Source organism: Phalacrocorax aristotelis, chromosome 2 (genome assembly GCF_949628215.1).
Source record: "Phalacrocorax aristotelis chromosome 2, bGulAri2.1, whole genome shotgun sequence".
Taxonomy (NCBI): domain Eukaryota; kingdom Metazoa; phylum Chordata; class Aves; order Suliformes; family Phalacrocoracidae; genus Phalacrocorax; species Phalacrocorax aristotelis.
This window is the reverse complement of record NC_134277.1, coordinates 55,402,777-55,427,142: the sequence shown is the minus strand read 5'-3', so window position 1 is coordinate 55,427,142 and position 24,366 is coordinate 55,402,777. Positions and strand designations below refer to the sequence as shown.

Sequence of the window (24,366 nt, the reverse complement as noted above, 5' to 3'; positions counted from 1 at the left end):
GCCCCATCAAATTTCTCCAAATTATACAGCTTAGCTCATGAAACCTGGGAGAAAATGATCGCTTAATCTAGGGGATTCTCTTATTTTTGTAAACTTATTTCCAAATGCTATGGGATGGTTTTGTAGCATCCAGGGAAGTGCATATCACAGCAGGAGTGGAGATGTGCTGCTGTTTGGTACAGACCAGGCTTTGATGAAGGAACAGCTCTTCCAGGTGGCTCAGGTTGACCCTGGATATAAGGATGCCTTGTGCTTTGGGTCTCCCCCTGTGTTTATTGGGATGGTGATGATGGGTAGTGGTTGGGGATGAAACCTCAAATTAGAGGATGAAGGAGAAGTTGTTTAACACAGGGAACACTTCCATTTTGGGGCTACTGCTGGGCTGCCCACCTGTGCTGTGGGTGGGCTGTGTATGTGGACTGACTTTGCACGAGTAGCTCCTTATCCCTTTAGCGAGTAAGCCAAGAGCAGTGCCCCCCGGTCAGCTGCTGGCCCCCCAAGTAGCAGGCTGGATCGACGCATGTGACTGCTGGAGGCTCAGTCTTTTAGAGATGGTTGCCTTTAGTTCCAGCCCTGGGCTTAACTTGAGCAAGAATTTTGTTATATGCAGAAACTCTGCCCTGCCTCACAGTGCAAGGGATTGGCAGAACTGATGCTAAACTACCTGGTGCTCCCCACCACCCTCCCTGGAGCTGCCTTGCTCCTGCTTAACCTCCCTCCTCACCCTCATGTGCCCAGATCTGGGCTCACAACCAGGTGAGAAAAATTGTCCCTTTAATAAGGAGGCGGTAAAAGGGCTCCCTTAATACTTGTGCTTCTCCTGTAATCTTCCTCAAAAAGCATGGTGTAGGGCATGAGCAGCTGCCAGCTTGTTGAACAGTTAACTGGATTGTACACAAGAGATGAAAAAGTGCACATTATCTTTCAAGGGTATGTTAGGGAACCCTACAGTCAGAGCTTGTGCATTTGTGCTTCCCAGAGACGCTAGCTTTCACGTGGGATAAATAGCCCAGGTATAGTCTTCACTGCCTTAGTGATAAACGTTGGTTGATAGCAACAGGTTGTGGAAGACATTTGCTCCTGTGTTGTTGGTTGGGTGTTTTTGTTGTTGGTTTTGTTTTTTTAAAACCTGTGATAACATAAAGTGTTCTAAGAATGGGGTGCCTCAACTTTCTAAACAAGCTTATTAATCTTTGGTGGTCTGGCAAGCACACAGGTTCAGATTTCATCCTCTCATGCATGTGTGTATTAGCTCTTGTGGATTGACTGGATCTTGGTTCTGAGATTAATAGGGATGTAGTTAAAACTGAGGAGAAATGGATACAGCTGCTGGTGTCTGTCCTAATACTTCCCTAAATGCTTTTGTGGGGAGGTGAGATGGGTTGGTCCTTTAAATGTGTTACAATCCTAATGTATTAACTTGTTAAAGTGTTTGTGGCTTCACTGGGGAAAAAGGTCTTTATTGTGTGTGGTGTTTTTAGTTTGTGAGCCAATGTCATCGTTTTACAAGGCTGCTTGAGAAAAGTCCTTTTGCTGAGGAAGCTCTGGCAATGTGAACCTTGCTGCTGTTTTTTTTTCTCCTTTTCTCCTGAAATTAATCACTTATTACTTTGCTTTTGGTTTCCAGGGTCTTGGTTGGTGCTCCCAAGGCAGACTCCAAATACAGCACCTCTGTTCAGTCCCCAGGAGCAGTGTTTAAATGTCGAGTCCATACCAATCCTGACAGAAGGTGCACAGAACTGGATATGGGTCGAGGTATGTAGTTATGATGCTTAGTGGGGAGAAGGGGGGAGCCAAAAAAACCACAAACCCATACCCCAAATGGCTGGCAATCCTCCTGACAGCTTCAAAGAGGCCTCAAGACCCTGAGAAGGATTTGTCAGGTTCTCCTCAAGGATTTTGAACACTGGTAGCAAAGGTGTCATATTCTCTTCAGCATTATGAAGTAGCATCTCACCTGCTGCTGGTGTCCTCCCCGTGGCCCTGCTCGCTCTCTCCAGCAAATACCCAGGCAAAGGCAGTTTTTTCCCTGCTTACCCAAACCTGCTGTCTTTTCTCTGCCTGCTTCAGTGTGACTTTGCAGCTTGTCAGTCGGTATCTGAGTGGTTGAGAGGACTGCTGCCTACTCCAGGCAGTGCCGAAATAAGGGTGTGTGGGATGACTCCAGGCATTGTGTTGGTGGGCCCTTGATGTGCGGTGTTATTAGCAATGTGGTGACTTGTGGGTTCCCTTGTAGTGCAGCACATTGTTCCTTGGGTTTGCTTCTTGTGCTAAAGAAAATAAGTTTCTCAGTGAGAGCCATGCCTATACGCTATTGCATGTGATCAGGATCAACTTTGATTTCTCTGACGTACTCTGAATCGGGGTAAGGTGGAGTCCTGAAGTAAGCCTCTGTTCTAAAACCTCGTGCTGGATTCTGATGGAGACAACTGAAGCCTTTTAATATTTTGGTTTTCTTGGTGACGTGTGTTATTGCTTTCTCTGCCTATGAAAAAGGCATTAAGTATTGTTCATATTTTCATGACCAACTCAAGTAGAATTTTTTTATGATGCTTACATGTATTAAAACAGTGTTTTGGCCAAGTTTGATTTGTTCTGCTTCTGTAATGTAAGCTGTCTCTCATGGATTTGTGAATACTGCCTGGTAGGACTAAAGATTTAGGCCTCAAGTTTTTTTTGAAGTGCCCCAGATCTCATTTTCAAGAGTAATTTTTGCTTTGATCACATTCTGTGGGCAATCTCCCATCTCCCCCACTGAATTTAGTTGGATGGTTTATTCAAGTAGAGCTGTGGACATGCTGTAATAGCTGCTGGCTGTATGGGACAGGGTCTGTCCTCTACTGTGTATTTCTATGATGCCTAGTGAGACCATCGCCCTTATAAATGCATGCAAGAACTAATAATCAGGATGAAAGGGAAAAGAAAAGCATGTTTGATTGGCAATTCTTGTAGGGATTCTTTGGTGGCTATTTAAACCTCATGTCTCCTTGGCTTGCTCCCATTCCCTCTTTCTTCAGGCAATTCTCGGGGCAAGCTCTGTGGAAAGACCTGCAGAGAAGACAGAGATGATGAATGGATGGGTGTGAGCCTGGCTAGACAGCCAAAGGCTGGCGGAAGTGTGCTGGTAAGTCCACTTCTTCCTTTGATCTCATTAAAACCGTTGCTGCTGTCTGACTTTAATGCTAAACATGTCAGGATTAATGTGTTCGGTAGTGACTGACGGAGTCCAGCTTTATGGGCAGCAGGTTCTGTAGTCCCTTCCTTCAAGCGGAAGCAAAAGTGAGCCCTAGCCAGAAAGCTTTATTTATAGAGGGAGGACTTCAAAGCTGTCACACCTGACTTGTGTCACCCAGGGGCTTCCTCCTAAATCTGAGGGATTAAATCTTTGAACAGAATAAACAGAACTCTGTCTGGGAGGTACCTGCTACCTTGTTCTTCTTGTCATTTACCTGTATTTATGTAGGGAATATGTATGCATCTGTTTTCCCTGAACTTATGTATTGCATGTCAGAACTTAGTGGAAAGTGTAAGTGTCTTTGTGGTCATACTTTTTCATTATGTGTATTAATTTTCCATTAACAAGGCAGATGAATTGAGAGTAGAGATGACTTAGTTGTGTGTGGGTGGCCTTGTTGTGTTTGATATGGTTACCATGCAAATAGACAGGTCAAGGAGAGCAGATGTGATCCTTAGGATGCGAAATTTCTTTGCAAAACGACGTTTCCTCTGTTGGGGGGGGGGGGGGGGAATCATAGAGAGCTGGGCAAAAACCTTTCTGATACATATGGGTATATTATGATCAATAGTTGTCTGTGTTTACATCTGCAGTCGGGTTCTGACTGTCTACCTGAGTGAGTCTGTCTGCAGGAACATTAACTAAAACAAACAAAAAAGTTGCAACAAAATGTTGTGTATAGCATATGTGGCAGGCAAATGTCAAGCTCATATCAGAGTAACCCTGACAACTATCTAATTCTAAACACCGCTATTTGGGAGTTGGAAACTTGCAGTATGACCTTGTCTTTCCAATGAGATAAGGGATTGCCCTGGTACAGGGCAGCAAACTGTAACAAAGCTGCTAGTGAGAAGGATCTTGTACAATGATTACTGTGCCAACCACCTGTGGACAAAGCCGCCTCACTCAAAGGCGCTTTTCTTAATATGCTCTTAAAGACCAAACGCTTACAACCCAAGTCCTTGCGCACCAGCTTCCCCATGGAGGAGCAGGTGGTATTTATACCTTTCTGTGATAGTACTGTGGTTATTTTATCCAATCGTCTCTTTTGGTGTACAGCTTGCTGGTGCTATAGGGGCTGCCTGATGCTCTACTTTTCTTGGATTTGTTCATCATTAGAGGAGGAGGGGAAAAAGAGGGGCATAAATAAAATACACTGTAAGCATGTATAGCAGAACACAAAATTAAGGCATTGGTGCTACTGTAAGTAATTAATGTTTTCAAGGGATATTCTGTTCTGTGTGTGCTAAGAGCCCTGTGTGACAACTGAGGAGTAGCTTGCATTGATCAGGATAGCACTATCTTGAGATACAGCATCCTCTCTGTTTTCCGGTCATCGGTCTCAACTAGACAAATTCTTGCCCCGTTTTTCAGATGCTAGCGCATACCCTTTTTTAGGCAATGCTGAGACATTTTGGTAAAAATAAGATATTTTATGAATAATGGTTTTGTGTATTTTGGTTCAACGGGGAATGGGTTGCAGCTGGTGCTTCGGTGTCATCTCCCTAGGCAGAAGTAACAAAGGAAGGAAAAGCTGGTGGGGAAAAAAGCTGGGCAACTACCAAGGCTGGGGCTGACTGCTTACTGGCTGAGGGGAGGCTAGAAAGGTGAGAGATGTGGGCAGGCTCTGGGGGCTTAGACTGGGCCTGAGGGGATAGAAATTTCAGACATAAAGCAGGTTAAAAGCAGCTAAAGTAAAATGCACATCTGGTGGTAGGCTTATTCTGGTGCAGCTTAAGCTGGTAAAATATCTCCAAGTTATGCTGATTTAATGAATTCCTAAACCGGCCCTCTGACAAGATTATACCACCCTCACTGGGTACATAGTGTCCAGATACTCGAGCATGTTTAAATGTCTAATTCTCACTGATTTCAGTGAGAGATGTATCACCAAAGTGTTCTGTCTTAAACTACTAATTAAATATCTGTGCACATCTCTGTGTAGACAGAGTCTGGAATGAAGGCACATGGATTCCTTTGTGGATGGAAAATACCTGGCTGTTTCAGGGCATTGTTACTCTGTTTTGAGATACCTTTTTAATGAAAAAGATTTGTGACTTTCCCATAAGGAGACTGTATTTGCTTTGTGTGGTCTTCTAGTTTTTAAAGATCAGGATTTCTTTAAAATGCAGTTGTCTTTGAAGCACCTGTGAGAAACTGATGTTCTGAGAAGACATGTCTCTGTCTTCAGAGCTGCATCTGCAGATTTTAGTGTTTTAACAAAATTACTAGCTAACTCCTGTGAGCAATGCCCATGAGTTATGAGTATGTGCAGTCTATATTGTCAGGCATTACAGCTCTATTTACTGCATCTCTTTCAGGGATTCCTTTAAGTTAGAGTGGTACCTTTGTGGTCAATTTTTCTTCTGCATAAATATGGGTAGTTGCTTTTTAAACCTGTGTAGTCATGCTCTTGATGTCCTGTGTTAGAGGATTAGCCCACAGTTTAACTGTGGATTGTACAAAAAAGTTCATGCTTTTGCTTTGACACTGCTTAGTGGCTTAAATTTCTGTCTCATCAGCCTTCCCCAACTGCCCGATAAGAGTACCAGCTTCAGTGGAAAGGGGCGGCGGGGAAGGTGAGGAGTGTGCAGGGGGGCTTTAGCTGATATTTGGTGAAGTGGATAGTGTTTGAACCCATATTGTGCCAGGATGTTACTGAACCAGAGTTTTAGGTTTGTGTTATAGACTTAAATAGAGAAGCGTCAAACAATGAGGGCTTAAACAAAAGAAGTCAGATTAGCTAAAAAGGCTGAGTTTGCAGTTCAGTGGCTTCCTGTCCTCGGTTGTGCTATCAGTCAATATTTGCATTAATCTAAGTGCTCCAATAATAGAGCTGAGATTACCAGCCCTGTCCAAACTGAAACCGCAAAAGTCCTCCTTTTACTTTTGTTGGGAGAGGAACTGGGGACAGTGCATTATGATTTGGAGATAAGCCACATCCTTTGGTCTTGCTCTTCCTAAATACCTGCCACATCTGTTGTTACTCTGTTTTTTATCGAGTATTTCTATTTTTCATTTTAAGTAGTTGACTTACTGGCCATGGAGTGATTCTCTGTGTGTGTGTAACAAAAAAAAACCAAACCAAACCCAACAACAAGAAAAAAAAACCCAAACAAAAAAAAACACTAACCAAAAAAAACCCCACAATCCATCACTGTAGCAAAGCCAAAGTCCTCTTAGGGAAGAGCAAACCAAAAGTGCCTGAAAGTGGCATGTTCAAAAAGTCCCTTATTTGGACTCTGACTTTAGGAGTCAGCAGAGGGCTCTGTAAGGACCTTGCATTCAGGTGGGGCACTTGGCCTCTGAGGTGAAGCCTGGGTCTCTTGTGTGGCTTTTCCTATGGTGCAAAGCCTGTGGCTGGTGTTCAATACGCAAAAGAGCAAAGTGGCTGCAATTTGAAATGGCCTATTCGTTATATTGCGGTAATGCAGTGTCTGCATCAATAGAGACCTCTGTGTGCTTCGCCCAGAGGTGTTTTACTTTGCTTCAAGGGTTTGCATCCTGTCTTCCCTGCTCTATGGTGGAGCTATAGCCTGTGCCCCGGCAGCAGCTGCTGAGCACCGAAGTGTGCTGATGGCTTCCTCATTGCACTGGGAGCCACCTATAGCTTGCATTTAAAAAAGGGTGTATAAGCTGTCAGTTGTTTGCAATCAACTTAGGAAAAAAAGGCCATGGAAAAACCCTCTCTGCAGCATGAAATTCAGGTGACTCATCTCTGTTCCCGAGACCACTTCAGACATGTGCCATCAAAGAAGGAAGGCTGGAGCCACCTTTGGTAGCGCATCACCTTGCCTCAGCGATGTTGAATAATGCAGGGATTGCGTACTGTAATCCAACTAAATATTTTTGGGAAGGCAGGAGAATCAAAAACAGCTGTGGATGAGCTTTGCCATGGCAGGGAGACAAATGTGCTGGCTGCCTGGCTGCAGAGAAATGAGTTTCAGGGAGGAAGAGGAGCTGCTGAACTCCTGTCCGTTGGGAGAATGTCAAATTCTGCAGCTGTGGTGTGGGGGAGTCTGGGGAAGCCCCTGCTGAGATAACTGAGGTGGAGCTCATCTCTTGGAGCTACAGTTACGAGCTGTCCGCATACTCAGGCAATCAGTGGTAAACTGTAGTATGCCTGATTACACAGCATGTTGAAGGTACGGAAAAGTGATCATTAAAACCAAAACCCCAACCCTAACAGATTGGGAAAGTGTGCCCAGAATGGCTAAACTGAGCCCATCGCCTCCGGTTGATTTTGAACATACTTATCCAGCAGATCCATTTTTTCCCCTCCTTATAGTGTTCTTTCTTGGCCTCTGCACCTCACTCCTAAGCAAAGCCTCCTGCTTGTGATGAAATGCTGCTGCTTTCCCCAACTCTGTCGTTTGTGCTCCTCTGGGAGAGATTGGTAGGTTAATTTATGTGAGTCCCTTGTAGTTTGAGATATAAAATGTCAAAGAATTTACAATATCACAATCCTTTATTTATCTTTCCATAATTTTAAAAAATACTCTTTGTCTGTTTCCGTTTGAGTTTATGTCTGGAGTTGGGGTTGACTTGACTATTGCTTTAATGGGATGTGTCTTTATGGTGCTGTCTTTAAAAGGGCTGTGCATGTGTATGTTTGTGCTCCCAGCAGAGATCAGTCAGGAGAGAAACTATTTCCTGGTTACTCTGAAAATGAGCATTTCATGTGTTGTTTTTTGTTACTGTCAAATTTTGAATGAGTGGTGCATGGGGATTAAAATCATAACTGAGCTTCCGTGAAGCATGTGAGTCCTCAAAGCTGCTCTTTGCAGGACTCCTCGTGTATTTGGCAGGTGCCATCAGAAGCATCCTTTGTGTCACAGGTGGCAGCCTGTGCCACACAGGGCGGTGCAGAGCTTTCCATGGCCCCCGGAGTCCCTCGTTATCCCTCTGTGATAGCCATGTTCAGGAGATTTATGCTTCTCCTTGAGTACTGGAAGTTAGGAAAGCAGTAAATATCAAGCAGAATTGCTAACAGCAGAGCAGGCTTTTGCACAACTGGTTTTGCTCTGTTTCGGTTAAAAAAATGAGTATTATTACCCTTTTATGTCTTTTTGAGGTTAAGTATATGGGAAGGGGCATGTGTTGATGGCTGGATTGAATTTTGAGCTTCCCAGTGGTTGATACGCTTCCAAGGTCCTTTACTGGGTAGGTGACACAACTGTGCCTTAGGGACCTATTTTTTGACCATGATGAGAGGCTGCATGGGCAGCTCTGAGGTGTTGAGGCAGAAAAATAGGGTGGCACAATGGGAAGAAGACAGAGGGTGTCTCATCTGGAGAGGATAGGGTCAAATGTGGGGATCTTGAAGGGGGCTGATGCAAAGTTCCCAGGAAAATTTGGAAGTATGTGGAGGAGATGATTTGTCGGATAGAGGCTGCTCTGTTTGCATGGGACGAAGCCTTAAATGGTATAAATTGACACATCTACACTGCCTTGAGTGACTTAGACCAGCTGGAGATATGGCCCAGTATGCGCTCAAGTTCAAAGCCCTTGCTGTTTCACATTTCATTTCCTTTTATTCCAAGTAACCCCTGAGCATCAGGCAACTTGTGGTTTGTCTGGTAGCAATTCAGTATTAATTTTTTTGAGCAAATGGGTTCTTGGAAGGTGTGAACCAGGCTCCATGTTGCTTGTATGTGCGCCTGTGTGTGGCAGTTGTACTGAGCAAGTGTCCTGGTGAGACTGGTTTAGCCCTGGTTTTGCAGGGTGATCTTATTCTTCACTACAAAGGGAAAGGCGCCCCGATCTCTGTAGCTCATCTGCACCTTGACTGATATTACTGCTCTTGTTGCCATGAAATCTCTGGCATTTTCACTTAAATTCATTACCACTAAGCAAGGTCTAGCTCTTCTGTCACCAGAAACAAAGCTGCCTTTCCCAGTGGGACAAACCTTTGACTCATGCATGCATCCTCTGGTGGGATAACCTTCTAATATGGTCTTAGTAACCTTCTGAGTCTTAGCATCTGTTCTGATCCTTTTATGTGTGTTCTCAATGTCTTTATTCCTGTCCTTTCCACTTTTCTGTCTTGGCTGTGTTCTGTTATTGAATCTTTAGTTAGAAAAGCTTCACTGGCTGTGAGGATTCATACGCAGTGAGAGATCTTGAAACCTCCAGCATGGACTATGTCTTGCTTTGAGACCTGCTGTTTTCCTAGTCATGTGCACGTGAAGGCTGAGATTTGAGCTGCCAGGTCAGGCAGCATCATGAGCTGCAGGAGGCAGCAATGAGAAGATACTTTACCTAGGAAGAGTGGGATGTAGGGAGAAGACAACGGGGTCTTGAGGGGGAAGGTCCTGTTCATGCGTGCTCTGCCTTGGTTGGAGGGCTCTTCTGTGACTCTGGGTCTATAACGCATGTGATGTGATATCTGTTTAGGCATGTGCGCACCGCTGGAAAAACATCTACTATGAGACAGAGTACATCCTGCCCCATGGCTTCTGCAACATCATTCCCCCCAACCTGCAGTCCAATGGGAAGACACTCGTCCCCTGCTATGAAGGTAAGGAGTATGGGGGCCAGGAGTGGGGCTTAACGCCCTTGCTGTGCTCTCGTTTTACAGCTGCTGTGTTTTCCCTTTATATCCAAAACCATCCACAGTAACCCTCTCTAATGTTATTTTTTTTCTTTTCTGTTTGTTTTTGTTTGGTTTTTTGTAACATACAGCTGGGGTGGTGGTTGGGTTTTGGATGAAGTTGGGAGAGTAGCACAATGAGTGGGTCTTGTGACTTACTGTGCGTGGTTGCACTTTACTAGAGCATAATGTTTCTGAACTGTGATTTTGAGACAGGAGCTCTCTCTTCCCTTGCGTGAATAATCAGTAAATGTTTATCTGATCTGATCTCATGCTTCGCTGTGGCACAGAGTAAAAAATCTTGAATTACATTGCAATCAGGAACCAATTTGCCCATCTTACGGAAACACTTTCATGCGCTGTGATCTATCAGAGGACTAGAGGTGGAGAAAGGGCTGCTTAACACTTTGCTGACTTGGATGGAACTTCTGCAGCAGTTTAATAAACTGCTGCTGTGTTTCAAGTGTTGTAGGGTGTCTTGGTCCCTGTTTGTATCCTCCGAAGGTCTGGGTTTGGGGTGCACAGAGAGGGAAGGCTCCAGCTCCGACCAGTGGGTGGCTGTCCCTATTGGTTGTGCTCCAAATCCCAAGTGTCAATGTTTTAATTTTCCAGCTCTCTGATGCATGTGAGACTCTTGTATCAGGTTTCCTTTCCTAAAGACTTCATAAGACAGTGTCTCCTCCACCAAGAGTAATTAACTAAACCAGAGGTATTAATGTGTTGTTAGGTTATCTTCTTCCTATCTCCTAAGATTTCTTGGCCTTCAGAGAAACATTTGGCGGAAAGCACCTTCTTGGTTTCTCCTGTCTGTCCTGGGCATTGTCTTTCCCCTCTCGCCTGTAGGAGCCTGAGAAAGCATGGGAATTTGGAGGCCAAGACACAGTAGGGTTTGTTGTGGGCAAGACCTCTGATTTTATTTATTTGCTTTTATTAATTCCCCCGCCCCCCCCCCCGCCCCCATCCCGTGTCTGTCATTTGCCCCCCCCCCGTCCAAAGTTGGCAGCAGCCAGCAGCAGGCTTGCTGCTGACATTAGTAAGTGCAAGAGGGATAAAGCGGTGGATGTCCCAGCAGGTTTCTCTCCTGCTGGTGAGTGGCTATGTCCCAGATCAGTGGCCTATGAAGCCAGGTCTGTGACAGAATTGGGTCCACTCAATGCCCACTTTTTCTTCTGAGTCAGTGGCTCCTTACCTCCCTCTGGGCTTTGATCAGGCAGCTGCCACTGCAAACATATGCACCTTCTGGACATGGCATGCACTCATGCATTGAGTATTTCCCAGTACTGAAATTGGTAATTATTTGAAATGCGAGGTGTTTTGAGTCTTCCTGTCATACGCACCAGCCTACTGTTTTTGTCGTCCTTTTTTTTTTTTCCTCCTCCCCCCTTATTCCTGTCAGCAAAATCGGGATAAGGCCTCATGCTGAGGGTAATGCGCTGCAAATCATCTGACTATAACTTTACGGTCACTCTGTGGTCAACATGCATGTGTGGGGACACTGCTGGGGGATCCCTTTAAGCCTGTGTCACCACTCCTGCGCCAACTTAAAAGCAGCCCGCCTGAAGCTGTGGCGGGGAGGTAGTGTCTGGAAGAGACAAACTGTGTGTGTTTTCTGTGCGTCATGTCTTTGGAGTAAAACTGCTGCTAATCTGACAGGATATTTGCCAGGAATTGCTAGAAAATAGAAATGCGTGGGCCTAGTACACACAGAGCAGCCAGTGGAAAGTTGGCAGGGCTGGTGCAGTACAATATTGGCTTAACTTCGCTCCATGCAAAAGTGAAAATTGGAGGTTTGGGACTGATTTTCTCCCCCCACATCAGACATGAAATCACAAAGTATCACGAGGGATGGCTGCATTTGTTTATTCCTGGATCTTTCAGGTTTCAATAAAACAAACTCAGAGAGAGATAGCCATGGTATGTCATGCAGAGGGATAATTATTTGAGTTTTGCTGTGAAATAACATTGCAGTCATCTTGTAACTTTTTTCCTTCACTTTCTGGAAGCAGCAGAAGAAATTCTCCTCCACTGACACTGAGGAACAGCCCAAAGGGGAGAAGCACTGAGTCTGATAGGGGTAATAAACGCGGTGTGTAACACAGCTGAAGTGCCACTACACTGAGAGCCTAGCCTCTGCAGCCGTTGCTGTGAGGCTGCCAGACCTGCAGCTACAAAACCTGCACCAGGGAGTGCACCTCTGCCTGCCGAGGTTCCGGCATCTTGGCCTTCTCTAGGACTTGCCATGCGTGAATGGGTGCAGGCAGTCGCGTGCTCGTTTCCAGAAGCCCCATCATTAGCGCAGCTAAGGTGATAAGCCTCGTGAGAGGCTGGTGTGTCTGCATGGTCCACAACCAGAGCTGGCTCTCACCCAACTGGCAAAGGGTGCAGGCCAGTTGAGCGCACATTATTCTCCATCCATCTCTGTGTGTGTGTGCACCTTGAGACAGATTATTAGCTTGTATAACAAAAGTCTTGTGCCAGAAAGGGAGAGGAGTCTGACCTTGGGATAGATGTACTTAATGCATACAGTATGTTTTCTCTCGACATAAAGCAGGCTTAATAATTAAAGACAAAGGAGGAAACGGATATTTCCTGACTGGGTGGTAGTGGTGCAACAACATAGTAGCCTCAATCCATCTTACTCTTGTCCGGCTTCCCTGAAAGGGTTGACAGAAGTCTGGAAGTGATTGAGAGCTAATGAGAACAGCAGCAAGCCTAATAGTTAAATGCAATCTTTCTGAGTAAGAACTAATCTGGTTTATGAGCTGGATGTCCTTTGTGGTATAGCTGGTGTATGGAGCAACGGTCTTCCAGGCAGTGCTTTCACTTATTTTTCCTGTAGTTTTAATGGCCTTCCCATAAAAAAAAGGGAAGCGGCCTCTTCATGCTGCCCTGATGCATTCAGTTTGCAAAGAAGGGTGGCCACATCTACTGTGAGAGGCAGCTCAGCTTGCAGGGAGAGCTGGGATGGCTTCCTACCCCTCTGTGGTAGGAGTTGGTGGTGGAGGTGGGGAAGATTGATAGACCCTTTGGTTAGTAAGTAAGGGAACAGCACATACTCAAGTGCCTTGCCTCCAAAGGGATAAGCAAGTTTTCTCACAGGGTCCAGACCACATTTGGTTTTCTGGGAGCCATCAAAACATTCATTCTTTGTGGTGCAAACACAATACCACAATGCTAGGTCAGAAAGATTACTACTGTTTTCCTAGTGTAGTTAAACACTGTCCGATAGGAAGGAAGAGGCTTTCCATGCAAATGATAGTTTACTGTGACTGTCCGCTTTGCTTCCATCTGTGAAAATGGTAGATACAGGATTTTGTTGCACTGTGGAGCTTACGCTATGTTATGGCATTGAAGTTTGCTTAGAGACTTTAAGAGGTTTGCACAGAGAAGTTGAGGAGCATTTGCTTTCAGAGTTGACACATGTCACAACTTATCTTGGTTTTCTGTGTATCTAATTGTTTTATCTGATTACTTCTTCCTTAGCCTTACTTCTCTTATAACCCGAGATCTTCATGGCTACAAACAACTACCATCTTGTCTTTTTTTGCTTCATGTATTTATTCATGGCACATATTCAAAGCTGCAGAAGCAGCCACCTCTTCCAGACTCAGCCTCATCCGACTTCTTTGCTATCAGATGTTGCTGCAGCAGTTAGGTTAGTGGCTTGCGGTCTGTGTAATTAGGGGTGCACAGCAGTCTGCGGGCAGATGAGAAAGAACAATAAAGAGGGTAAAAACAAAGGATCTGTTCATGACAGCAGTTACTGCCTTGGAGCTATGTGGAAACTACCGAATCCACTGTATGCCATATCTAAACCTCATGCAAATGTTGCTATTCAGGTGTGCAAAAGCAGTGAGCTGACACAGTAACTGCACAATTTCCTGCTGGTTAATTGTTTCACTGCATGAATGGGTGAATGGATGGATGGCAGTGTCATATGAGTGACAAGTGCTGTGCGCTGAAGTGGAGGGGAGGTAGAAGCAATGTTGGTTTTCATGACTTTTGGGCTTATCCACTGCTTAGCAGAAGCAGATCTGCTTTAGGGAGGAGGCAGAAGCCTGTGGGGCTGGGGTGTGACAACCTGGGATGTGGGAGGCTGCTCTGGGCTGTGACCGTGGGCGCATAGGGTGAAGGAAACCTACTCAGCCTGTGGGAAAGGATGGGGAGAGCTGCAGGCAGATGGCAATTGGTGGGCTGATGAGGAAGCGTGGTTCTGTGCTGAAAGGGTTATGCTGGAGACCAGGAGCTTGGTGTCTGTCTGGGCTGGGCTGCTGGCTCCCTGGGGAGGCCTGTGTCTGTCTGTATGCCCGCAAAATATGGTGCTGATTTCTGCCCTCTGTCAGTGGAGGTTTAAATGTTCAAATAGCCTCAATATCTGAGGCCTTTGTGCTTCCATTTCCTCTTCCAAAATGTCACTAAAGATGTTTTCTTTCTCAGAGACATTGGGAACAGAGGTTAATTTGTATGTGTGACATGCTCAGACCCCATATGAGATGGAGTCTTGATACCTGTAGGGAGGAAGGATGGTCATTGCTTTGCATCATTGCTGTATGTCACACCACACTACTGTAATGAATCTACTTATTCTTTTTCTGTAAGCTCTGTTTTTTTTTCCTGAGAAGTATTGTCAGGTATTTTATCAAGTCAAAATGTTTTGATGTCTTCAGTTCATATCAGCACTGGTTATATCCAAACTCTGAATTTAATTGAAGTGCTGCAGTCCCATCTACTCAGTGCTACAATTGCGTTGTAGCTAGTTATTTAAGTGAAATGTAGGGCCATTAGTTCAAGCAGACGGTATTGCCAATAGAATCGACTTAAACACTGAACATCACAGAAAGCCGTGAACAGTGTGTGTGCAATTATGACCTTCAGTGGATATACCAACTCAGTTTATTACACAACCATTTAAACCACCAAATCTTTCCCATTCCTTACACATTGCAGTTAATAATAATTTGGTTAATTTAAAGAACAATTAATTTTTCATTGCCTGACAATGAAAACAATGTATGTGTTTCTGTTCCTTTTCTAATATGTATATTGTTGATGAAAATCATCTGTAGTGCGTTCTTTGTCTGAATTTGGTCTTTTTTTAAGTAGGCAAAACTATATTATAATAAAACAATGCTGTGAATTCAACAATTTTTTGACTTGATTAGAAAAATGGTTTAATTTTTGTGCATATATTTTACCGAAGAAAATCCTCTGTTTACCCTAAGAAATGAAGTAATTTTGCATGTTTGTTAAACACAGCCGCCTGAAGCTACGGATCCATCTACTACCCTTGAATAACTGTCTTGTTCCGTTGCTAAAGCTGCTACCATTCTTCTGCTATCCTCCGATGGTTTTGCATACCCTTGATTTTAATTTGCAGCCAAATTCAGGGGACAACTTGTGCAAGCTGGCTCACTTGCACCCACAGGTGTGTGTGGATGGGGCCTCTCAGGTGGCTGGAGTTATGTGGGACTATGGTTCAGAGGCGTTCAAGCCTCACCCAAGTCTATGGCAGAGCTCTGATGGCTGGGGAAGCCACCATATTGTTTGAGGCTTTTATGTGTTGCCGAATCATGGAGGGAAAAAAAAGTGCTAGAAAAGCTGTTTATAAAAGAAGAGAAGAAGAAATTTGAGAATCCAAAACAAAAACCTAGTGTTTTTTGCCTCCCATCCTGCGCTGAGGCATCCCCCCGGTTATGTTGTTATTCACCTGACCTCTACCTTTCACTGTGCAAGTTAAATATCTTATGGAAATTTTCCTCTTTTATTTTAAAGCAAATTGAGCTGTGTGTGTTTTGAAGGAGACGCTTAAAGAAACTGTGAGCCAAACATAATACAATTTTACAGGGGAATACAACATTTTAAATCCATCAAATTGTCAGTGGGGCCTACTTGCAGCAGTTGATTGTGGGCCTGACACAGAGCCATCAAGGCTTGCTCTCAAAAGAAATATATGCATAAGAAGTCCTGTCTTCTCGAGTCCCAGATGAGGGACCCATTTGGCCCTTCTAGCCCTCCATCAAGAAAAAAAAATATCTGTAAAGCAGGATTAAGAAGGCAGACTCTAAAGCCTTGAGCTCTGTCATTACAAAAGCCTCCTGTCAAGTTTAGCAGGTCAGATTAGTTTAGAAGGATACTTCCAGCCCTCCAGGGCCATGGTGGCTAGTGGTGTTTTGTTTTGAATTACAGTAGGTCAAGTGCAAAATCGGGAAGAGGCAAGGTCTGTTCATACTTCAGTACATCATGTAAAGGGAAAACCTTGGCTGGAAGTGAAAGCATCTGAACGGGATGTGGAACTTGCTGCATTTCATCCTATGTACGGGTAGGAATCCAGACATAGCCAAAGCAGGGCCTTCAGGACATTCAACAGCATTATTTTTTAGGAAATGCCAAAGGGAGAAACCTCATTTCCTTGGCTCTATGAATAAAAAAATTTCATATCAATAAATATTTTTTCTCCCAGGCAAGGAGTGCCTGGCTCTCTGAAAGACTATATCTGGAGAGTTGGTGATTGAGCCCCAGCATGTTCTGAATAGCCATCAGCAAATATGGGCTTCATTTCTCAGTGGCATTGTTGTTATGCATTCCTACTAGGAAACCCAAGTGTGCTTCTGGCCCTCCTGGTCTGCTGGGACACACATCTGCTTTGGCAGGACCCTGCCTTGGCCGAGGTTGTTAGGCATTTGAGCTGTAGTTTGTGGATCAAGCCACTGTTCTGCATGGCCTCTCTAATTAAACCTCTCCCTTTGCAGCTGGTGTGACCTCAGCAAATTCCTTAAAATCTGAGCATCTTTAAGATGTTAGGAAGAGACTATATATAATATGTAAAGGGGGAATGGTGTGTGTCTCTGTGTGTGTATATATACATACAATGTTTTGAAAAAAATCTGTGAGAAGGCAGCAGTTTATAATTAATTCCTTTTGATCTTCAATAAGATAAAATGCAACTCAAAAGGAACTTGCTTAATTCCAAAGGTGCAATTTGCTCTTTGTTTTCAGTAAAGTTTTTATCATAGGAATGAGTTAATGGTGCTTACTTAAAAAAACAGTAAATCACAATTACCAGGCTATATTGTAAATGCTTTTGGAGCCTGTATTACTGTAATATAGAGGAAGTGGCAATAAGCTGAAGCTGGGCACTCATTAGTATGGTAAATATTTGAAAATAATGCGCTGGAAAAACCCTGCAAAGGTTCTGATCGAGCTCTAAATTTCAAATGCTCCTAAACTGAAAATCTTTGGATTAAGACAGGGTAGAAAGTTATTTTATTTTTTTTCTTCCCCCTGCCCCAAAACAATGTATTTCTAAAAATATTTTTTTTCTCTTTTGCAAAAAGTTAAAGTAAAAATTCCTCAGTTTGATAGGAGAAACAATTGCTACATAAAATATAGAAACAAAAACTATAGTGATGCTGGTTGCATCCCCTGTGAACTGGGAGTTCTGAGCAGGCCATGAAAAGCAGCAGAGCTGAGCATCCCTCAGATGAGACTGTTGTCTGATCACTTAGAACTGCAGAACTGTTTCCTCACTCACCGACTCCCTCCTGGGGCCAGTGTCCCAAAGCATCCCTCCAGCAGAAATGTTTACGGGGGCTTTGGTGACTGTCATTATAGGGGAGAATTCCTCTAAGGCAGTGACAAGCCTGGCAATTCAACCTCCTGGCGCAGGGTCGGTGGCATGCAGGCACTGGCATTGCCTTACACTCCTCTTCTTCCCAGCTGCATGGATCTGGCTGCTGGAGGTGGGGGCATCTGCCAATGCACCTTTACCAGGGTGCTGCTGGTATCATCACATTACTGTGATACTGCTTATTTAGCGGCTCCCTAGACAGTATGCTGGATATCTCCCACCCCCAGGTTTCAGGCCTCTTGCTTTCCTCACGATGTGGGTGAGTATGTTGCCATGGTGCACATCAGTGGCAGATCCATCAGTAAAACCTGGGAGTTCGGTGTGTTGGTGTCCCTTGAGGCTGCATGCACAGCAATGCGGATGGGTCAGGTGGAGAGTGTGTGCCATACCAGGGATGACCGCAGTTTTTGTTCTCTTCTTCTATCCAGAATACAAAAAGAAGTATGGGGAGGAGCATGGCTCGTGCCAGGCGGGGATTGCGGGCTTCTTCACTGAGGTGAGCAGGGGCACATGCACGGAAGGGGTGGGGTTGGTGAGCAGCTCTCCTGTCACAAGCCTCAGGAGGGGAGCCCTGAGCACAGCTTGGGCAACAGGCTGAGTGCTGAGCATGGTCCCTTCCTGCCAGCAAACACCTTCCTGCCTCGTCTGGCCTCCCAGGTGCCAGCATCTTGCACACCACCTGCCCAGCAGTTCATAAGTACATGCACGTGTGTCTCAAGGTCTGTGGACAAGAATGAATGAATTGACTCTGGGAAACATTCTCAGGAAATATTTTTATTGTCTGCACCCTAAAACTTACATAGAGATATTTCTGTGTCCAACGTTAACTCTTTAAGTGATGATGTAAAATAGTCGTCCTTGATTGGTTTTGTTTCTGTATGCATATGTGTGGATATATGTATCTATGTGAATATGCATATGCACATACATATACATACATGAGAGAAACACTTTTTTTCCCAGTTCTGCTTGTGTTCTTTATTTTAAAAAGATGGAGAAAAAATAGCATAGTAAAATACATGTGCTAGAACTGTTCTAAATACAGACCATATTCTTTCCTGGAGAGATGTCTATCAGCCATGTTTTATTATGTTCAGGATGAATTGATGAATTTGTTCCTTTATGTATGTATTGATATTTTTTGTAATGTTTCATGATTGCAGTTTGTTTGTTTTTGGGGGGTTGGTTTTTTTTTATTTTTTTAAGAAAAAAAAAAAAGGCTTTTTCAGTGTCAGGCTCTTTGTTACTGTCATGTCAAGTATATACTCACTCCTAATTTTATATGCACTGATCTGCAGAATTTATTTATGTCTAGGTTGATATTAGCAGAATAAAGGTGTCCTCTCTGAAAGGGCAGAAGGTGATTTCTGAGTAAACTGGGATGGCAGGCAACGTTGCCACAGTGGCACTGTCTGATAACTGGATGTTCAGCCAGCAGCAGCTGTTTCCTGGCTTTTCTGCTCTCTCCAGCCTGTTTCTGTTCCCATGCTTTAAATCCTCCTTTGCTACCCTAGTTCAAAAGATATCTCTGAACTTTCATTGCTTCAGCCTGATGGCAGCTCAACTGAGCAGGAAACGCAGATAAATGGCTTTTTGGGTCAAAGAGGCAAGCCCCTACCGTATATTCAGCACTGCTAATGGTAGTCGTTCCTGCCAGTAAATGATCCCTTGACCTCAAGGGCCCCTCCCAAGGAAAAAAGCTGTTGCCAAGTACATCCTGCTCTGTGGTTGGGTTTGTAGTCCTGTCCGTGTAGTCTTACTAGGAAAATCCCTTGTTTAACATCTCCCCCTGATTGGAACTGGTCACCCGAAGGAATCCCGGGTGTGGGAGCATTTTTCCACAAGGATGGAGTTCACCCATGGCCTTGCACTGAATGGAGATGTGAGGCAAAGCAGCTGTCCTTGTGTCTTCTTCAGGAGTGGAGAACTTACCTAGGCTTAATTTGGGCCCTTGCTGGAGGTATTTAAAACCACATCCCAGGATTAAGGTTTCCCCACAAGGGTGGTGGGGTAACATTTTTGCAATCTCTCTTGCGTGTGAATGTAGCTTTGATTTTTATTCAAAAGCATTACCCATGATTATCCATGCTTTGGATGATGGATCAAACTTTGCCTGTTTTCTAGTCTCTTAAAATCCTGAATCATGCTGGGTGTCTATAATGAACTATAGCCAGGTCGTCTCTTGAAGAGCAGAGTGTATCTGAGGACAGAGCAAGGCAAAATGTTCCACCCGTGACATAACGCACACCTTGCTTGATGAGTCCGTAGCAGCTCATTAGCTTTATAGCTGTAAAATCAAAATCTTTTGTACTGTATCCTCATGATTGGTTGGTATAGCATGTTAGCCAGCTTTGAGGCACAGTCTGTAGCTGAGTGGTGGGTCTGGGTGGGCTGGGGTACTTCTGTCACTTGGTGGAGATCTTCAGGTCTCCTGGAAGATGTTTGGGAAAGGCAGCAGGTGGAGATAAATTTTTGGGAGGACTGTTTTAGCAGGGGTGAGTTTGATGGTTAGTAAGGCAGATGAAGGTCTTCTACTGAAGTGGCAGATTAGCTGAGCACAAGTGGCCATAAAAGGGGAGACCATGTCTCTAGGGTGTATGCAGTGACCTCCATGTCTGAGAATAAGGATATCCTCTCCATGCACAGAGAATGGAGATTGTTATAGATGGGCTTATAATTGGTGTTTTAAGTTAGTATCCTGTGTCTTCTCTGTTACTATGTAAAGCATGAATTTTTGTCCAGTTTTGACTGTTGTTTAATTTTTTTCCCCCAATCTTTCCCTCCCCCCCTTCTGTTTTTCCTGTTGTAGGAGCTGGTCATCATGGGGGCACCGGGATCTTATTATTGGACAGGAACTGTCAAAGTACTGAATCTCACTGACAACACATATTACAAGCTGAATGATGATGCTGTGATAGCCAGGCGGTACACGTACCTTGGTAAGCAGCTCTCTGGTGCCCACTGTGAGGATAGATTCGTCCAACAACATATTTCAAGGCTCTAATGCTAGAAAGTTGATACTGATTTTTTTTTTGGAGGTTTAGGGTATTTTTATGAAAAGTGTGAAAGGAGGAACATCTGAATTAAAGGGTTATGTAACAGGAAAGAAACAGAAGTGAAGAAGCAGCTGGAATATTCCAGTTTTGTTTGCTTGTATTAAAAAAAACTTTGCTGTGATTTTTTGGACTAAAATAGAAAATGCATTTTCCCTGAAGAGCAGGTTGGATGGTAGTAGGCGTCCTACATTCCTGCTTTTGCCCTATGATGGACAAATTTTTTCTAATTGTTTAGGCTGTGAGTCTGCTTACACCTGTCCTGAAAATGGGTGCAACATGTAATTACAGAACGCATATGGCAGATACATTTTATTTCAACAAAAACAGCACCATGTAAGCAAGTAATTGGCAACAAAAGGAGGTTGTGAAAGGATTGGCTATTTGTTTGATTACATCTTTAACTCAGTTGGTTTTACTTGCTCTAAAACCAGCTAATGCCACAAATAAACTTAATTTAAAGGCTTCCACCTAATCTCCAGTGCCTAAGACTGTTGAGACCTAGAAGGCAGTAGTTTGGTATTGTTTGACTGAAGTCTGGCTCTGACGTATCTTTTTGCCCTTAACCTTTAGTCTTTAAAAAAAATACCACTTGGAAGATGTTGCTTGGCAATAGCTAAATGAGGAGTGTATATATACATATTTAAGGGCATAAATAGGTTCTGCCACTGATAGACCTGAATTATAGTGTTTAACATGTAGACAAGAGTCTCATAATTTACAGCAGAAGAGCAAGGCAAATACAAGACAGCCTTAGAAGGAAGGCACTCTGCTCTTCTTTAGTTATTATATATCATTTTAATATATCAAATATGACTGAATCTTTGATCTCCTTTCAAGTACACTCTTTCTTTCTTTGATCTATCTTCCCTTTTTTTCTTGCCTAAACAAAAATCTTTTTAAGCCATTAACTTCTGTGACCTCTTTGCCTACTGTCCTCTGCCTTTCCCGTGCCCCCCCCCCCCCCGAACAAAAAGGCATGTAATTTTCCAAGCCTTCCTGAGCAGGGATTTTAGCCAAAGGAGGGTGCTTCTGTCTAGTTGATGTGATACTTTCTCTGCAATGATGTGGTTTCTTTGCTCTGTTTGTGTGTGCCTGTTCTTGTTTTACCACTTCCCTTTCTCGGCTTGCCATTACCGTACGCTCCCCATACCTGCTTCGTGTGTCCCTCACCAAGCTCCACACACACTTTTCTTTCTCAGCTTTTGGAAGAGTATTGGAGGGCATACTGTTGTTTCCCACCTCCATGAGCTCTTGAGGTGAATATTGGCACATCCTGGGCAGAACAGTTGCTGAACACTAACAATGCACAGCCCAGGGGAGCGGTGAAACCTAATGAACATGATCCAGCTGGCTGACCCTGTTTCTCAGGCTTTTTCCTCTCATGATGCTTTATTTATTTATTTTCTCTCCCACCCCATCTCCTGCTCAGGATATGCGGTGACAGCGGGTCATTTCTCTCAGCCAACTACCACGGACATTGTAGGAGGAGCTCCCCAGGATGGAGGCATCGGAAAGGTGTGGCTTTTTGTCAAACAATAATGTCATCAGATGCGAGAGGGCAAAAAAAGTAGTATTGATGCAGTTCCCACATGGTTGAGAAGCCAAGAGATTTTTGCCTGTGGGGTGGTTTTGGAGCACTGTGCAGGGGAGAGGTGAAGTATTTTGAAGTCTTCAAATTTTCTCCACCTATTCCTCCTGCTGCCTCACATCCCTTCTCCCTCACTTTCCTCTGTCTCCCACCTAATCCTTAAAAGAGTTAATTTAACAAGACACTGGCAACATTTATTTCACACCACTTCTGTTTAGGATTTGTAACATATAGGTATCACTTAAACATCATGGGGAAATGAGAAAAACTTGGAAAAGAGAGTTTGTCTTCTGCTTTTTTTCTTCATACAGTTGACAATGCTTTGTATGTGGACTGTTTCAGTATTTACTTCAGGGTAGCATCTCTAATAGCATGAAATGCCATTTACTAGATGATTTGTCTCTCTTAAAACTTCATAATATTCTGATGTTTAGTGGTTAGAGTCTGGATTTCTGCCAACTATACTTAAAAATCTTGGTGATAGGCTCTTGAGAAACAAAAAAAGAAGAAAAAATGGTTTTCCTGTAGGCATACATTTGTTTAATGTCCTAAAGATGTAAGCAAGTGAACAACTAGATGGAGATGGCTGTTGAGTTAGGTGTGCTGGCTTATTCCTGTGTGGAGTTCACAGCTGCTATCAGGAGCAGGGTGAGGGTGAGTGGTGTGACCCCTTATATGCTTCTGAATCAAGGGTGGAGAAGGTGAGTGGGGAGAGGGAGGGAAGGGATGTAAAGGACCTGCTTTTGCCCCTCTTTCTTCACAATCTGGTCCTTTCGGGGCCTGCTGCCTGAGCAGAGGTGTCCTGCAGCCCCCTTCCACCTTCTTCCCCCTGGCTGTCCTGCTATATCAGTTGTAGCCGAGTCATAACAATGAGGAGTGAGAGGTCTACATTACCAGCAACACTATGCCTTTGTTTAAGCAGAGAGGTGATTTCTGGCAGTACCAGTCTCCCAGGGGGTAGCAGTAAAAGCAGGCAAAATGGAATAAAAGTCAAGGATGAACTTGGTACATATACCTGATCTGGCACCGACTAGGACATACATGATACAGTAGCAGTGCAGTTGCTACTGAGAAGACATATCGGAAAGCATAGTTTCCTTATCCCAGGTACTCTGTTACGGCTGCTCTAATGTACCTTCCTTCCAACCTGTTTTCTCTGCGGAGCAGATCTAATTTCTGTACAAGGAGGGGGAAAAAACCAGCTGCTAACATGAGATCCATGAGAAAGCAGCTGGCCCTGTAGTTTAAAGACTCTCGCTCTAGTTGCAAAAGCTCCCGTTATTCTCCCTTGGCATGGGATGTAGGTAGCAGGAACGCATGGCAAAGGGGTGGTAAGAGGTGTTGAGTACAGGATGTTATGCTGAGTAGTCCTGTTACACTTTACACACTCTCTAATAAGGTAATCCTTTCCACTTCCCTGATAGAAAGTGATTAGCATTGTTGCACTCTTTTCACTGAAGGTAAAGCCAAGACACTTAATGAGACTGAGTCAGTTCTCCAAAGTCACCAGGAATGTCATCAGGAAGACTGGGTTTGGAGTCATGACACCTGGCAATGTGCGCTCGCTGCTAAATGTGCCACTGCAAGACCTGGGGAGTCCTTTATATCTAGAGCAATTCTCCACAGTAAATCTGTGCTCTGTTCTTGGCTGAAAACAGCTTTGAACTCTGTCTCACCACCTATTAATAACTTGCCATATATTTAACTATGTCAAGTGCTTGTCTCCGCCATGTGGCCTTGGAAGTAAGGGATCCTCTGTCCTGCAAACTGCATGAGCACCTGCTAGGAGGGAGCCTGACAAATGCTGGAGGAGTCTCAAATGCTGACTGGGCCAGCCTTTCTGTCAAAGAGAGTCTCTTTCTACAAGCCATGTGGTTTAGGTCTTAAATTTTGGTACAAGATCTGTTACTGAACTTGCATCATTACTATTAGCCCAAGAGTTCTTGGTAAAACCATTTCTCCTGTGGAAATGAGCAATGACTGGGCTATGTTTTAATAGTTCTCTGATTTACAGATTGTTTCACAGTGCAAATGCCTTGGGTGGTCCGACTGGGATTTCTGCTCTGACCTTTGCTAAAGCATTGTGAAGTTTGCAGTGCTGTATGTGCAGGCATGTGTCCCTGAGAAGGGAAGGCTGGTTAAGGGAAGGGGAGCAGGGTTATGCTTTCTCAGCCTTTTACCCCACTTGTTTCCAGGCAGTCTCCAGATGCTGCTTGTTTGGAAAGTTTCTTTAGCAGTCGCTTTTAAATACTCACATGTTCACATACA

General features: G+C 44.1%; 1 protein-coding gene across 2 annotated transcripts in view; it reads left to right on the top strand.

Annotated features, from left to right (window-relative positions):
* The window catches only part of ITGA9 (integrin subunit alpha 9), a 225,199-nt gene that overhangs the window by 6,994 nt on the left and 193,839 nt on the right, over positions 1 to 24,366 (top strand). For both annotated transcript variants that reach the window (XM_075083640.1, XM_075083639.1), the window contains exons 2-7: positions 1,628 to 1,755; positions 3,018 to 3,124; positions 9,632 to 9,755; positions 17,883 to 17,950; positions 20,264 to 20,393; positions 21,940 to 22,025. In XM_075083640.1, coding sequence (XP_074939741.1) covers positions 1,628 to 1,755; positions 3,018 to 3,124; positions 9,632 to 9,755; positions 17,883 to 17,950; positions 20,264 to 20,393; positions 21,940 to 22,025 — 643 coding nt within the window. The remainder of the gene's footprint in view (positions 1 to 1,627; positions 1,756 to 3,017; positions 3,125 to 9,631; positions 9,756 to 17,882; positions 17,951 to 20,263; positions 20,394 to 21,939; positions 22,026 to 24,366) is intronic.